General features: G+C 42.1%; 1 protein-coding gene across 1 annotated transcript in view; it reads left to right on the forward strand.

Annotated features, from left to right (window-relative positions):
• Positions 1-478: 478 nt before the first annotated feature.
• The window catches only part of LOC137562283 (collagen alpha-1(VII) chain-like), a 519,927-nt gene continuing 503,722 nt past the window's right edge, over positions 479-16,683 (forward strand). Inside the window, exons 1-6 of the mRNA XM_068273618.1 lie at positions 479-622; positions 2,654-2,714; positions 3,689-3,872; positions 5,793-5,952; positions 7,026-7,119; positions 10,937-11,110. Coding sequence (XP_068129719.1) covers positions 479-622; positions 2,654-2,714; positions 3,689-3,872; positions 5,793-5,952; positions 7,026-7,119; positions 10,937-11,110 — 817 coding nt within the window. The remainder of the gene's footprint in view (positions 623-2,653; positions 2,715-3,688; positions 3,873-5,792; positions 5,953-7,025; positions 7,120-10,936; positions 11,111-16,683) is intronic.

Raw genomic sequence — 16,683 nt, forward strand, 5'->3', positions numbered from 1 at the left:
TGCAAATAAAATGTAAAATTGTAGTTTTTACTATGTTGGTGTCACTTAAAGTAGGTAGTAAAAATCTGACATATCTGACTGGCATTGGACTTCTCCATATGTGGAATCCTCAATGTTTTCTATATTTTCAAAAGCACTTACTCAATTGCAGTTGTTTCAGTCCAACTGCAAAATAGTGTCTAAGCGAGTAGGGAGACTGCCTGGAATCTTTGTATAGATCTTTTCAAGAGAGTGCTTTTATGAATAATAAAGGTTGACAGCTGGCTTCCATCTTTTTTTGAAGCGCGGCTTTACTCTTTTAGCTTTTTGTTCAACTAATGTCCTGCCACCGGCCTCTTCTCAATTTATAGACTCAGCTGGAGTTGTGGTGTGTTGTTATGGTTGGTTTTAGCCAATGCAGAAATGCAAAGAAGTCCCTTGAAGCTTGATGTAGCTAGTCATGTTAGCCTACTGCAAAGCCCGCTCTAGTCTGTAGAAGATGGCTGGTGACACAAAGTTAGTTGAGCAGAAGACCTCAAAGTACATGATCTCATCTAGCAAGATAGAAGACTGCAAGCAATATAAAAAGATGCCTATTGCCTACAAACCACTTCATAGGAGGCAGACTGCAATCCAGGACAGTGTACTGGAATATCCCCGAAGTCTTCTAGAAAAACACAGATAATAAAATACTACCACAAACTGTATTTATTTACAAATTATTATACACTGTGGGCAGTGTGTTAGGTATCTCAGAGCACCCTGAAAAATGTGTAAGCCAGGCAGTAATTAGCATAATAAGAGGAATACATACACAACTTTTGATGACAGCATCTCTTGAAATCAGCAGAAAGGGATCCAGCAGTAGTAGAAACAGATATATTATGTTTGAAGCTGTGCTCGGTATACTGTATACTCAGTATACTGTACATGCCGTGTTTGCTAATTCATTATATCCATCCATGCTCCATATTTTTTTGGTTTTCTTGTATTCCTAGCATGTAGTGAAAATTGCAAAATGCAATTGCAGGGAAATCGCAACAAAATCACACTGTAAAATGTGCAAAGTAATCGCATTGCATCTGCGATTTGCAGTATAAAAGAGCATTTAATACCTTTTAAAAATGCCAATCTTTCATACTACTATGTTTGCTTCCATAGTGTCTAAATCATATGAGGCCACTACAGTTAAACTTTGAGTTACATGAACTGATCTGCTTACTAGGTCTAGGTTATTCGCGTATTGTGTATCAGCTAAAGATAAACAGCACAAAAGCGGGGCAAGGGAATAATAGTGGTAGGCTTCATGGCCCTATTACTACAGGTTTTCTTTATATTAACAAGAATTAATAACATTTCTCTGTTTTTTGTTTTTTTTTGGTCATTGTATCTTGCAGATATTCTATAACACTATATAAAAACTTCAGCAACAGGAGTAACAGAAACTAAACACGCCAAAAAGAATTTGAAACAATGAAGATATCATTACATTTAAGGATTTTTGCCTTCACAATTATATTTCACAGGTGGACAGTGTTGTCCCAACTAGAAGGTATAATAGACTTTATATTTAAATGGACAATAAGCTGCTTGTAATTTGTAACCATAACAATTTAGTTGGGAATCTTAGGTTGTTTGATAGAAGCTGAAAACCATATTCTACTGAACTAGAAATGTTCTAGTGTACTGGAATTGTATCTTCCTTAGATGTAAGTTCAGAAGAAGATCAAACTACAGTATATCAACTGCCCCATTGTTCATTTGTTTTGTTTTTTTAACTTGAGTTGATAAACACTAAACAAATGTACCTCAAGTCCGACAACCGGGTCACAGCACAACGGGTCACAAATCTAAATAAAGTTTTGCATACACAGAATTAAACTACATTAGGTGGAACATGCTTCACTAATCTTCAGACTTTTGTCACGTTTAGTGAAGGACTCGAAGGTTATGAGGAAACCAAGATAGACCAGAAGAAGGCAATTTAAGGTAGAATACAGTTTTAAAAAGGAGAGGCAGATGAGCAAGAAAGAAAATAAAAAAAAGAAATAGACGGATGGAAATGAGTTGAAGAGAAGATGGGATTGGGGTCACAGGGCCTCACCCTGCAACATGTTAGTCTTGGCCTCTTCAAAAAAACAGGCAGTTATGCATCCAGGGGGAATTTTAGGGTATGCTAAATCCCCATATTTAACATTTAGCTGTTATCCAATTATCAACCCTATAGCACAGTGTTCCCCAACCCTGTCTTCAGGGCCCACCAACAGTGCAGGTTTTGTAGAAATCCAGAGGTAGTTAATTAGCTCTAGTGAGACACTAATTACCTCACCTGTGAATGTTTGTGGTTTCCTGCAAAACATGCACTGTTGGTGAGCCTTGAGGACAAGGTTGGGGAACTCTGCTATAGCATATTTCCTTGGGAAGTTCCTGAACACATAGGTTACCGTAGTTTGTAAAGCGATATAGCTTTATTTACTGTTATCGGTTTACTGTTTACTTCTATCCGTGACCATTTGATTGGGAGACAACTTTCTATTTAATTTAAGGTCAGAGGCTGGGGGATAAAAGGAGAGTAGAAGTAGTAAAGAAGAGAGGAAAAAAGTGAGAAATAGGGTCCCAACAATTAATTCAGTTTATTTAATGGAGTAATATTTAAACTTGCCTCTGACTCCAGGGAGTCATCCAGTCCCATCCTGTCACTTCTACAAAACTAGAAGTCACTTATTATCCTAAACGTAAGTGTGGAGGTTTGTAAAGCACCCAAATTTCTCTATCTGCAGTCCGCAGAACAATCTCACCTGCAATATTGGAGTTTGCATATTTCCACCGTTAAGCTATCCATACATCATACAATCTTGAACATCCAGTATTACCACTTTTATGTAGTATGAGAGCTTACCTAAATGATCTTTTCAAAATATTCTCTACTTCTTTGCTCTTATACTAAAGAGATGTGGTAAGATGGTACCATCTAGATTGTATGGTATATTGCTACCCTCACCCAGTAAGATAAGGCGGCAAGCAACATTTGTAAATAACGTACCGGTAAGTTTGTATACGTATAAGACAGTAACATTACATGTTACCCAGCTTTTATTCAGTCAATTTTCTTACCATTGTATAGTTACAGCAGTAAGACTGAGTGGAGAGGAGACTTGGCAGATGGCTTGAGGAGGTGACTATAGAAATTACTTGTAGAGTTACCAAGTTTTTATAGGCACATTAACTCATGGTTAAATGTTCATTTTCCTGTAGAGAAACCTTCTAATAACCACTGAGGAAATGAGCAAATAACTTTTCACACAGTGGATTGTGGTCATTAAATGCCTTTTGAATGCCTATTTGCAAATTGCAGCATTCATTTAAAGATTTTTTGTTTTTTGTGCAAATCAGCGTGTTTTTTTGTTTGTACTGTTAGATCACTGTTAGGTTAGCACATGCACTTCTCAGGTTTACAGCACATTTAGGATGCACATTAGTACTGTTCCACACTACTCCACTTGGCTTCAAAACCAAAGACACAGTTGTAACTGTTATTATACATTAAAGAATCTGAAGGAATTCTACAACAATGTTTGTTTAAAATAACAAAATCTGTAAGCTTTCAATGCCCTTGTTTGACTATAATATCATTTTAACCATTGATATTTTTAGTGTTAGCTAGCAATAATGTGACATTTTAACAATTGGATCATTTATTGTTACATAGATTGCAGATCTGCAGAGACAGCAGACATCTTATTCCTGATAGATGAATCGTGGAGTGTTGGAGAAGAGAACTTTCACATCATTAAAGATTTCATAAGGAGTATGATTACCTCTTTTCAGCATACTGAAGCACTTGGGAAGGAAGGAATCCGGTTTGGAGTTGCTGTTTATGGAGACAATACAAGGTAATTTGAAGCTGACAGTCCATGACATTACAGCGTGGTTCAACATCATCTATAGCAAAAAATTAAAGCAGTACAGTTTTGATAATGGGGCTTAGAAAACGCGCACTGCTCTATTATGGAAACAGCTAAGGATTCTGGTCAAGCGGCTTCCATTTCAAAAATATTTGTGAAGTTACATTTTTACAATGCTTTAGACAGTAAGGACATTTCTAAGCAACCGTAGTGAGCAAGTAATAAGGCACTGGTCCTGGACGGCATCCATCCTTGAGTATTAAGTACCTGAGAGGGGATACATTATATATATATATATATATATATATATATATATATATATTTATATATATATATAAATGGGGCTCCCTCCAGCCCCCTCCAGGCTTATCGCTCCCTCATTGTCCTTTTCCACGTCCTAGTTTGTTCACAACTGGCCTTGGAAATCCCTCAGTCATGGCCATTCAGTACAGGTGCATTCCAGCCGCACATGCTCCTCTGTCATGCTCCTGTCACTGGAAGCATTCTGCGCCTGCGCAGGCAAAGAACATTCTCGTATGCGCAGTTGGCCCAGTACCAGAGGACTTTCTGGGGCCAATTGCAGAAGAATGGGGAGGCGGAGAAGGATGGCGAGGAAGCAATAAGCCTAGAGGGGGCTGGAGGAAACACCAGGTATTGTATATTTTTTCTTTTAATCCCCATCTCAGGTTTTCTTTAAAGGAATTAAGTTCAGTCAATGACATACCGCATTATCCAAAGAGATCAAGCAAGAGAAGCATGCTCATCATGCTGGAACTCAGATTTTAAGGGAAAATGAGTGCTGAGGGGAGTATTCAATTTACATACACACAATCATGAACCTTCTGCAGTCAAAACACACTCACATCAAGCTGGAACTCTACAGTAGCCACAGTAAAAACAGCTAGGTTGCAATATTGTATCTATCGCAAAATTGGACAATCTCAGCTCCCAGAATGCACTGCAGCAGCATTTTGTACTACACTGAATCACCACAAGCATTGAGGTTTTCTTTGTAGATTTGGTCTCTTCTATACATCCAATTGACTGGTGTTCAGCTTTATTAAATACCTCTTATATTAAATAGATAGTAATGTTGCAATTTTTGCAGATGATACAGTTATGCAGAATTATCAACATGCAGGAAGATAGTTATAAACTGCAGAAGGAACCAGATAGGATGGCTACATGGAAAAGAAAATGTAAAGTAAAAGTAAAGTAAAAATGTAAAGTCATGCATCTTGCCCATAATAATGGTCTAGCACTGTATAAAATAATCTGGAAACAAGAAGGAGACATTTATCTTGGAGAAGGCCTTGGGAGTATTGGCAGACAATACATTACATAATCTTATCAATGCCAAGCAGCATCATCTAAAGCAAATAAGATTGTGTAATGCATAAAGAGGGAGATTCCAACTTGGGATATTAGCATAATAGTGCTCCTGTTTAACTCTCTTGTAAGACCATATCTGAAATATGGAATTCAGTTCTGGGTCCCTCATTACAGGAAGGACAATAGAGTTGTGGAACAAGTGAAGCGCCAAGCCAAAAAAACGTATAAGTGATAGAGGGTCTCACAAGTAAAAGGTTAGATCAACTTGGCTTATTTTGCCTGGAAAAAAAGATTCTTCATAAGTGATCTAAATAACATGAATGAATACATCGAAGTGCAATACACAAAAGCCTGGCAAATTAGTTTTTTGTCCTTAGGCTTGCACAACAAAGGTTACCTCCTTCTTGTCACTGTTAGTACTCTAGAGCCTGTGTGATAGAGATTCTTCGTAAGAATTGTTCAACATTAATTGCAGAAATTCAATAAGTGTGTTCTGTACCTACACCCTCCTGTGTATGCTGTACACACTCATACAGAGCCCATTTAACCCTATTCTCTTTATGGAAATTATTGCAGGATGAGCATTGAGTTGTCGGATTATGAAAGTACTCAAGAGGTTTTACTGGCGCTACAAAATATTGCCTATAAGGGAGGCAACACTAAAACTGGAGAAGCTCTTGGCTATTTATCAGAGAAGGTATTTAATCCATCCATTTCCAGAGAAGACGTCCCAAAGGTATGTGCTCACATGAGTGACATTTGATTTATCATGACTCCCAGAGTCCTTAGTGCAAAACTGTAGCTGTGAATGACAAACTTACCATCACCAGGCATAGTGAGAATTACATTGAGGTAATTAAAGAGTCTAGATCCAAATTAATTACTCAGCTGCCATGAAAAGGATCAGCAGGGGCTGTCAAGCTTTCTCTCCTTAGCTCTAACACTAACATAATTTCCTTCCTAACATCATCCTCTCCTTACTCTCATGCCTAACCCTTACCCTATACCCATACTAAAAGCTCTTCTCCATATAGTTCTAACTTTAATATTGAACCTAATCCTAATCCTCATATACGTAACACTAACTTAACCTTACCTGTAAATTACACAAGTAGCCAACCTCCCCCGCTGTCCCCACAACTGCCTGCACTGCTATACAGTGTAACGAAACTTCACCACCTCTATTTTACTATTACACTGTTGCTATGGAGTTGTGCTCTACCATTTGTAGCCGATAAATCTTCTAGTTAACATAGGCACCTATGGTGGTACCCAGTTTTACAGACCTTGAATCACTCCCAAATGTACTACTTCGTTGCTAGGGTTTCATAGTACATATGACTTAAGGTTTCATAACACATATGACCACATATGACTTAAGATATCTAATCTGCTTCTTGAGGCATGTTTACAAATGGAAGATAAAAATACAGGGTATAGGATATACATTGCCCAATCCAATCACTTGACTGAGTCTATACATAAAGTCAGGTCCAAGTTAAAAATGGATTGAACACTTTTGTTACTTTGTATGTTCTAGTTTCATTTTTTTAATCAGATAATTGGTTTATTCTTTCTATAACAATATTATCATGAATTTTGTTATGTTGGTAAGTTGACAGAATCATCCAGAGAATTGATTCAAGTGAAATTCATAGGATATTTTTCCATAACAGTGTCTTCCAAACACTTTGTTAAGCCTTCTTTTAGATGAACAATGTTACAGTGTTTTAGAATGAGTCAATATCTATAGATGGTTATTTCTAAAGTTGGCTTCTTGTACATAACTTTAATTTCTCCCCTAAACAGATTGTTTTGCTACTAACAGATGGCAAATCTGGTGATGCAGTAGAAGAGAAAGCTCAAAGACTGCAAGACAGAGGGGTCACAATATTTGCTATTGGTAAGACTTTAGTTAATATACTGTGTACAGACTGCAGTGTATGTGAGAATTAGAGTTGGGCCGAACCTCCGATTTTAGGTTCGCGAACCCTGTTCGCGAACTTCTGCGAAAGGTTCGGTTCGCGAAAAAGTTCGCGAACCGCAATAGACTTCAATGGGGAGGCGAACTTTGAAAGTTTAAAAAAATTCTATCAACTGGAAAAATGATAGAAAACATGTTTCAAAAGCTCTAATACCTGGAGCCACACCGAATTGAGTGAAATACACATCACTGCTAGAGGACCTGCCCACCCTCCCTCCTCCAAGCAAGGTCCTTTATACCATTTGCCTGCCTACACTAATTAGTTATGGGACAGCTGCTACACACTCTGCTAGGGAGATTTTAATTGGCCACCCTCCACCCTCCTCCCTCCTCCCCTTCTACCCTTCTACCCTTCTACCTATTCCCTCCTCCCTCCTACCGGAGGAGGAGGGTCTCTTCTGCCAGGGAATTATACTATTTTAAAAACCAGTATACATCATACCATAGCTGGGAATACATACATGAGTATACATCATACCATAGCTGGGGATACATACATGAGTATACATCATACCATAGCTGGGAATCGAACCCAGATCTCACTGTGTGGTGGGCATGTCACCCTAAGCACTGTACCACTACAGAAGTAAGTGAAGCTAGCCTAAAATTTAACATTTATGCTCAATGCAATAGAACCATTAGGTTGCTTAAAGGAGAACTGTAGTGAGAGGTATATGGAGGCTGCCATATTGATTTCCTTTTAAGCTATACCAGTTGCCTGGCAGCCCTGCTGATCTATTTGGCTGCAGTAGTGTGAATCACACCAGAAACAAGCATGCAGCCAATCTTGTCAGATCTTACAAAAATGTCAAACACCAGATCATACCATAGCTGGGAATCGAACCCAGATCTCACTGTGTGGTGGGCACATCACCCTAAGCACTGTACCACTACAGAAGTAAGTGAAGCTAGCCTAAAATTTAACATTTATGCTCAATGCAATAGAACCATTAGGTTGCTTAAAGGAGAACTGTAGTGAGAGGTATATGGAGGCTGCCATATTGATTTCCTTTTAAGCTATACCAGTTGCCTGGCAGCCCTGCTGATCTATTTGGCTGCAGTAGTGTGAATCACACCAGAAACAAGAACGCAGCTAATCTTGTCAGATCTTACAAAAATGTCAAACACCAGATCATACCATAGCTGGGAATCGAACCCAGATCTCACTGTGTGGTGGGCACGTCACCCTAAGCACTGTACCACTACAGAAGTAAGTGAAGCTAGCCTAAAATTTAACATTTATGCTCAATGCAATAGAACCATTAGGTTGCTTAAAGGAGAACTGTAGTGAAAGGTATATGGAGGCTACCATATTGATTTCCTTTTAAGCAATACCAGTTACCTGGCTATCCTGCAGATCCTCTGCCTCCAATACTTTTAGCCCTAGACCCTGAACAAGCATGCAGCAGATCTGGTGTTTGACATTTTTGTAAGATCTGACAAGATTAGCTGCATGCTTGTTTCTGGTGTGATTCACACTACAGTGGCTGGATAGTGTACTGGTTAAGGGCTCTGCCTTTGACATGGGAGACCAGGGTTTAAATCCTGGCTAGGTCAAGTACCTATTCAGTAAGGAGTTCAAGGCAAGACTCCCTAACACTGCAGGGTGGCCTCTTGAGCGCGTCCCTGTGGCTTGCAGCTCTTGAGCGCTTTGAGTCCGACAGGAGAAAAGCACTATACAAATGTTTGGATTATTATTATTACTGCAGCCAAATAGATCAGCAGGGCTGCCAGGCAACTGGTATAGCTTAAAAGGAAATCAATATGGCAGCCTCCATATACCTCTCACTACAGTTCTCCTTTAAGCAACCTAATGGTTCTATTGCATTGAGCATAAATGTTAAATTTTAGGCTAGCTTCACTTACTTCTGTAGTGGTACAGTGCTTAGGGTGATGTGCCCACCACACAGTGAGATCTGGGTTCGATTCCCAGCTATGGTATGATGTATACTCATGTATGTATCCCCAGCTATGGTATGATGTATACTCATGTATGTATTCCCAGCTATGGTATGATGTATCCTGGTTTTTAAAATAGTATAATTCCCTGGCAGAAGAGACCCTCCTCCCTCCGGTAGGAGGGAGGAGGGAATAGGTAGGAGGGAGGAGGGTGGAGGGAGGAGGGTGGAGGGTGGAGAGAGGAGGGTGGAGGGAGGAGGGTGGAGGGTGGAGAGAGGAGGGTGGAGAGAGGAGGGTGGAGAGAGGAGGGTGGAGGGTGGAGGGAGGAGGGTGGAGGGTGGAGGGAGGAGGGTGGAGGGTGGAGAGAGGAGGGAGGAGGGTGGAGGGAGGAGGGTGGAGGGTGGAGGGTGGAGGGTGGAGGGAGGAGGGTGGAGGGAGGAGGGTGGAGGAAGGAGGGTGGAGGGTGGAGGGAGGAGGGAGGAGGGTGGAGGGAGGAGGGAGGAGGGTGGAGGGTGGAGGGAGGAGGGAGGCCAATTAAAATCTCCCTAGCAGAGTGTGTAGCAGCTGTCTCATAACTAATTAGTGTAGCCAGACAACTGAGTCAAATGGTATAAAGGACCTAGCTTGAAGGGAGGGTGGGCGGGTTCTCTAGCACTGAAAGCAGTGTGTTTGACAATAACATGTCTGCTGACAGTGAAGTGGAGGCTAAAAATTTTGCTCAATACAGCATTATGGGGCGAATCGAACTTCCGCAAAAGTTCGCCTGATGCAGGCGAACGCGAACCCCTAAAGTTCGCCTGGAACCGTTCGCCGGCGAACCGTTCGGCCCATCTCTAGTGAGAATACTAATGCCATAGTTTTCCTATAATGTTTGTTTTAAGTACCTTATATACTCACCTATATATAAGCCTAATTTTTCAGGATAAAAAAATGTGCTGAAAAGTTACCCCCTCGTGTTATATGTGAGTCAGTGGGTCAGAACGGATGGTGAAGCAGGTTTTGTTATCGGCAAAGGAGCATAAAGCTCTTGCACTAGTGAATCTGCTTTTGCCATCTGGCTCCCTGCTGTGTCCGGTCCCCCCATCACCTGTAACATGGCGTGCAGAGTGCTCTGCTCAAGCCAACCTGTGTCCCCTGGCTTGTGTCAGCGGTGCATGATCAGTTGTTCTTCCTGGACTTACTTGTTAATTACAAAAATGCAGTACAGATCTAGAGGGGGCAGTCCAGACTGATTTGATGTCTGGGCAGTGCAGATTGTGGCTATCAAATGTTCTATTGCATGTGTTAAAGGCTTAAAGTGTACCAGAGCTGTTCTAAATAAAATATATTTTATAGATACCTGGGGCTTCCTCCAGCCCCATATGCACGAATCGCTCCCACGCCGCCGTCCTCAGTCTTCTCACAGCTCCGATACTGAGTCATCACACTTCCTTCAGTCGGAGCCAATCTGACTTAAATGATGTGCGCTGTTTGCATATCTCTCCAGCAGCTGCTGGAGAGATTCGTAGAGGGCATACTTCACCTGTGTAGACTGGCCCGACTGACTGAAGTGTGGGGACCCGGTATCGGAGCTGCGAGAAGACTGAGGACGGTGGCGTGGTAGCGATCCGTGCATATGGGGCTGGAGGAAGCCCCAGGTATGTATAAAACATTTTATTTAGAACAGCTCTGGTTTCCTTTAAATTCAACAATGAATTTGAAAAGCTCAAATGGCATTATAGACATTCATTTTGGCATTAAATTTTGTGCAGGCAGTATTGGTATGTCTCAGGACACACAGTAATATAATCTGTTATTTACAATTATGTTTTTAACATTGCACTTCTGTCTTCTATAGGCATAAAAGATGCAGACAGGGGTGAACTGATAAAAATTGCATCTGCACCTACTGAAGAACATGTCATTATAGTAAATGACTTCTGGTCTCTATTTGATATGTTGCCCAGGATCTCAAGAAGAGTCTGTTTCACAGCATCAGAGCCTCCAAGGCCTATAAAAGAGATCACGGAAAGTAAGGACTAAGTTTTGTGCATTCAATATTTTTTTTGACATTCAAAATATTTGCATGGCATGCATAAAATAGTACATAAGAAGCCAAAAAGAAGACCCTTTATAGTTAGTTAGAAGACCCTTTATAGTTAGTTCACATAGATGGTTTCACTGTGCAGCAACTACATGGTAATGTAACAACCATCAACCAATAGCCAGCTGCTATTCAGTAGTAATGTATTTAACCTAATGAGAGTGTTCACTTAAGGAGGAACTGTCGCAAAAATCTTAAAATTTAAAAGATGTACAAATAAGAAGTACATTTCATCCTTAGTAAAATGAGCAATACATTACTTTTCTCCTATGTTGCTGTCACTTACAGTAGGTAGTAGAAAGACATTACTGACAGGTTTTGGGCTAGCCTATCTTGTCATAGGTGGGTTCTCAGGGTTTTCTTTATTTTTAAAAGCACTTAGTAAATGGCAGTTGCTTTGTCCAACTGCCAAAATAGTGTACAGCGAGCAGGGAGGCTGGCTAGCATCTTTGTATACATATTTTTCAGGGAATGTCTTTATAAAGAATAAAGGCCATGCTGAGAATCCCCCTATGAAGAAATGGACTAGTCCAAAACCTGTCACTTCTGTCAGATTTCTACTGCCTACCGTAAATGACAGCAACATAGGAGAAAAGTAATTTATGGCTCATTTTACTCTGGAAGAAATGTACTTCTTATTTGTATATGTTTTAAATTTTAAGATTTTTGCAACAGTTCCTCTTTAAGCAGTTGTGCCATGTGATTATATGGGATTTAGCAACCTCGTTGCTCAAAACTGTCAAGTGTTGGATGGGTGATCAGCTGTCCTAAGCTGGGATTGCATTATATATTGCTGTGTAAACACACTGAAACAGGCTCAATTTCTGCATGATTGTATAGACTTAAATATTGGGATGGGGAAGTTGTGTGTAGGTTGGAAATACTACAGAAGAAAAGGAGAGCAGCATATGGAGAGGGAACACTTCAAAAAATGGAATAGGGTGGTGTAATGATCCGCTCAGCTGCCTGCGCAGGCAGGCAGCTTTTTGACCACTGTTCAGGTCTGCATTCTGCAGGTCTCTGGAAGAGAGACCTTTTGTCAGTTTTGCAGCTTGCTGCTGCTAGGGAATTTGCATACGTTGGTCATGCAAATTTCCTAGCCACATCCTCTGGAGGTTTGTACTATAAATACCATGTGATATCACAGACCTGGGCTGGTCATAAAGGTTAGTCCTGTGAAACACTCCTGGAGTGTCAGCCTTGCTCATTGTTTAAAGATTAGCTTAGAGTAATTCTTGGGACTGCACTAGGCAGATTCCCTAGTGCAGTTAGGATTGCATATCTGTTTTGTTTGTCTGTTGCGATTGTTCTGTCCCAGCGGTGGTCGACAGGAAGTCGTTCTGATCTTTGTTCTTGGAGTATAGCTGGAGCAGCGGTTGCTACCAGCTATCTCATCTAATCTGTCTTGCCTGGATCGCACTCGCTCGATCCGTCTCTCTCACTTATTCCTGTTTTCGTGTATCTGTCTTGTCTGCTTCGAACGCTTGCTGGAGGCTCGGTGAGGTAACCGTTAAGCAAGCGCTCGCGTCCTGTTTCATGTTTGTCTGTCGGTGGTTAGTTAGGCGTGCTTGTCTCTGTTGTGCTTAACACGCGGAGACCACGCATAAACGCGTGCACTGTTGCAAATGAGTGCGGTGTTCGCGTTTAGTTAGCGTTTGTTATTTTCCTTATCTTCTCATTGTATATTTGCTGTGCCTTTGCTACTCTCGTGCTCTGCCTTGCTGTAGCCTTGTGTCACCTCTGGCAATCGCCTCTCTCACGATTGCGTTCCTACTTCATATCTGCTGTTGTGTATGCACCGTCGCGGGTTGGCGACTAGTTTGGTGCACACACATACAATCTGTCCCTGTGCTCATTCTCTTTCGCAATCGCTTCTCTTGCGATTGCGTTCTCACTTGGTTTCCTCTGTTGTGTGTCCGCTGTTGCAAGTTGGCGGCTAGATTGGTGTACATACATACATTCCTCATCTGTGCTTATTCGGTCTTGTGTCGCTGTTAGCAACCGCCATCTCCGGCGATTGCCTTCTCACTTTATCTTCCTGGTTGTGTGTTCATCGTCGCAGGGTGGTGACTAGATTGGTGAACACACATACCCTCTGTCGCTTTGATCTCTCTCTTTCAGGGCTATCTTGCCCTGCGTTCCTTCCCTTCATGCAATTCCTGTCTTGCATCTGTGGCAGGGCAGAGGAGCTGTTCCTCTGCACTCCACAGCTCCACCTGCCGACAGGAATTTCCCTCTACAGGTGCATTGCACCTTTTGCTGGGTTCCCTCAAATTATACGCTTGTGGAGGATTTCCGCAGTGATCACGGAGGGAATTCCACAATCGTTACAGTATGACCAGCCAAACCGAAATTCCCAGTGTAGAGGGAATTTCCGATTTGTACGATTTGGTCAAATATGGGTCCTATGTCTTTAAGAGGTTTAAGATACTGGACTCTGAAACCAGAGATGAGTTTTTTCCTGCAGTGCATGATGCTGATCAGATTAGGTTATGCAACATTTCTCTGTCATTACCATATGTTAATGAGTTGGTGCTTGCAGGCCAATCTGCTGATTCGGCTTGTCAGCCAAAAGATTCGTTGCCCATAGCAACCACAAATAAAGAGGTTATTTCTGTCAAGTCTGAAATGTGCAAAACCATTCCATATGATGTGTACAATGATGTTGCTCAGTCTCTGGGTTTTTTGCCCCAATTCAAAGCTTATGTGGATCCTATTATAGGTAGGATCGCACACTATATTAAAGCAGTTAAAAAATCTGTTCTTGTTCCTGATCTCCACCCATATGGAGATTATCTAGATACTGGCTTGTTTGAACCTCCATTTGCCTCATGGGACATTGGAGCCTTGATGGAGGAATTTGATTTTGATTGGAAAGCCTTTTGCGATTTTTACATCGCAAAAAGCGAAGATGTCTTGAATGATTGTCTCGATTCTATGTACCTTTTGATTGATTCCGATGAGTGTGACGAGGGTGATGTGGATTTGGTGATTTATGTGTGGCAGACGATTTTGGATGTGAGTCTTGACATTGTGTGATCTGAAATGAATGGGTGTACCACTGTGGTTGATTCCTGTGCGAATCCTGAAAGATTCTCTCCTGACTGTGTGCAGTTTGAATCTATGCGATCTAATGCCTGTTTCTCGGATGTTCCTGCAGATTGTGATCAGCATTAATGTGCCAGTTTTCTCAAGGCTGTGTGGGACCCCTTGTCATTTAGAGACAGATCTTTAAGATCTTCCATCTGTGATCCTGCTATGGGGAAAATTCCTAAATTATGCAGCATCAAAAGTAAAATTAATATGACTAATAAAGTTTTTCCTGATGTTGTCGCTATTTCTACTGCAAATGCGTTTTTGTCTCACCCTGTTCACACTTGTAAGGGCCCGTTGCCTTGTGACAGTTGCTCCAGTGTTTCTGTCCTGAACGCCTTACAGTCTGCCCCGCAGATCGCAGAGGTTTGCGCTATGGAAGCGTCAGTTTCACAACCTAAAGCGATTTTTGTTTCGCAAGTTTTGCGCTCTGACTCCTCGGATTTGACATTGTTAGCCGAATCTAAGAGTGAGACAGCGCTTCGATTTTGCGAATCTGATGCTGAAGCTTTTTTGCTTTGCCCAGAGAAGCTTTCTCTGAATCTGTCCTGTACTATGAATGAAAACATGATCTCCACTCGCACTGACATTTGTGAGTCCCTTTCTTGTTCTGAGGAAAATGCTAATTCTGCACCCTGTACTCTGGATGAGTGAATATGGCCTTGTTTAGAGTCTCCTGCAGTGTCCCTAGAGGCTCGTCTAGGTGTTGCTACTATACTCACCTGTTTTTCTGCAGTTTTGGAGTTGCAAGCTAGTTTGACTGCTACGCAGAATTCTGGGTGCAGTGAGATTAAAGTTAGGGAGTCAGTGTGTGTTCCAGTAAATATTCCTGTACATTCCGCTCATGATGATGAAATTCAGTCTCGGTTTATGGTGGAACCTTCCCTGGGACATCTGCCCTGTCCACAAAATAAAGTTCCAGTTTTGCCCTGTAACATGGATAGTTCAGAATCCTTCTCAGAAAACTTGGAAAATGATGTTCTTGAGGTCTTGTCTGATGTCCTGGAGACCTCCGAGTTCCTCCCAAAGGGTGCAGAACTTGTAGGAGATGTCTCCTGCCCCCCAAGTCCTTCTGAGGTGTTGCCCACTTCAGTTGGCATTGCTGTTGTGCTGACTACCTTTGCAGCTCTGGTGGAGCTTCACTCATATGTAGTCAATGATGATATTATTGTCACAGAGATTTCTAGGTTTGAGTCCAAGCCTTCTTTTGAAAGTCCAGTGCTTGAGACCACTGCTCATGATGATTCTCTGCCCGGTTCTGGTTTTGGTCTTGTTGTAACGGACTCTGAGGTTGGCAGTTCCTCGACGTGTCCTGAGGTTCCCCTTGGGCTAGTGTACCCCGATGTGTTCTGTGACCCAGAAAGCCCAAGTGTGTCTCGGTTGCCAGCCTGCTCAGATGCTTCCGCGGTGGAAACCTGTTCTGATGTTGCCTGCCTGCCTGCATGCCCAGAGGTGGTCCCTGAAGTCCCTGGTCTTGATGCTTGTCCTGGTAATTCTGAATCCGGAATTGTCATTGGTTCCATAGGGGTTCTTGATAGCTCTCTGTGTGAGCCGGGTGATCGTTCTGCCCTCCTGGGATCTCTGCGGAGCTTCAAAGTGTTCTGGGAGATCCTGGGAGAAATATTTCCTGGTACCTTAGATGAGATCAGCAGTGGGTGCTTTGTGGAAAGGGACACTTCGAATGGGTATTGTGGCAGGTTTGGTATTTTTGGACGGTCCCTGGAAGGTGGTGGGCATGGCTCGGTGGGTGTCGATGGCTTCTTCTCTGGCATTCACAGTCCTGATGGGTGTTACACTGAGACTTGTGGTACTGATGGGCATGTTTCGGTGGCTTCTCCTTCCGATGAGGTCGGTTTCCGGGTGGGCTGACTCTGGAATTGGGCCTTGTCGGGCTGTCTCGACCTTCATGAGTCTTCAGTTAGAGTCTTTTGCAAATATCAGTTTAGAGGCTCGTCTGGAATCCGACCCTAGAGGAGGGGGTACTGTAATGATCTGCTCAGCTGCCTGCGCAGGCAGGCAGCTTTTTGACCACTGTTCAGGTCTGCATTCTGCAGGTCTCTGGAAGAAAGACCTTTTGTCAGTTTTGCAGCTTGCTGCTGCTAGGGAATTTGCATACTTTGGTCATGCAAATTTCCTAGCCACATCCTCTGGGGGTTTGTACTATAAATACCATGTGATATCACAGACCTGGGCTGGTCATAAGGGTTAGTCCTGTGAAACACTCCTGGAGTGTCAGCCTTGCTCATTGTTTAAAGATTAGCTTAGAATAATTCTTGGGACTGCACTAGGCAGATTCCCTAGTGCAGTTAGGATTGCATATCTGTTTTGTTTGTCTGTTGCGATTGTTCTGTCCCAGCGGTGGTCGACAGGAAGTCGTTCTGATCTTTGTTCTTGGAGTATAGCTGGAG

The sequence above is a fragment of the Hyperolius riggenbachi genome, chromosome 3, assembly GCF_040937935.1.
Source record: "Hyperolius riggenbachi isolate aHypRig1 chromosome 3, aHypRig1.pri, whole genome shotgun sequence".
Lineage (NCBI taxonomy): Eukaryota > Metazoa > Chordata > Amphibia > Anura > Hyperoliidae > Hyperolius > Hyperolius riggenbachi.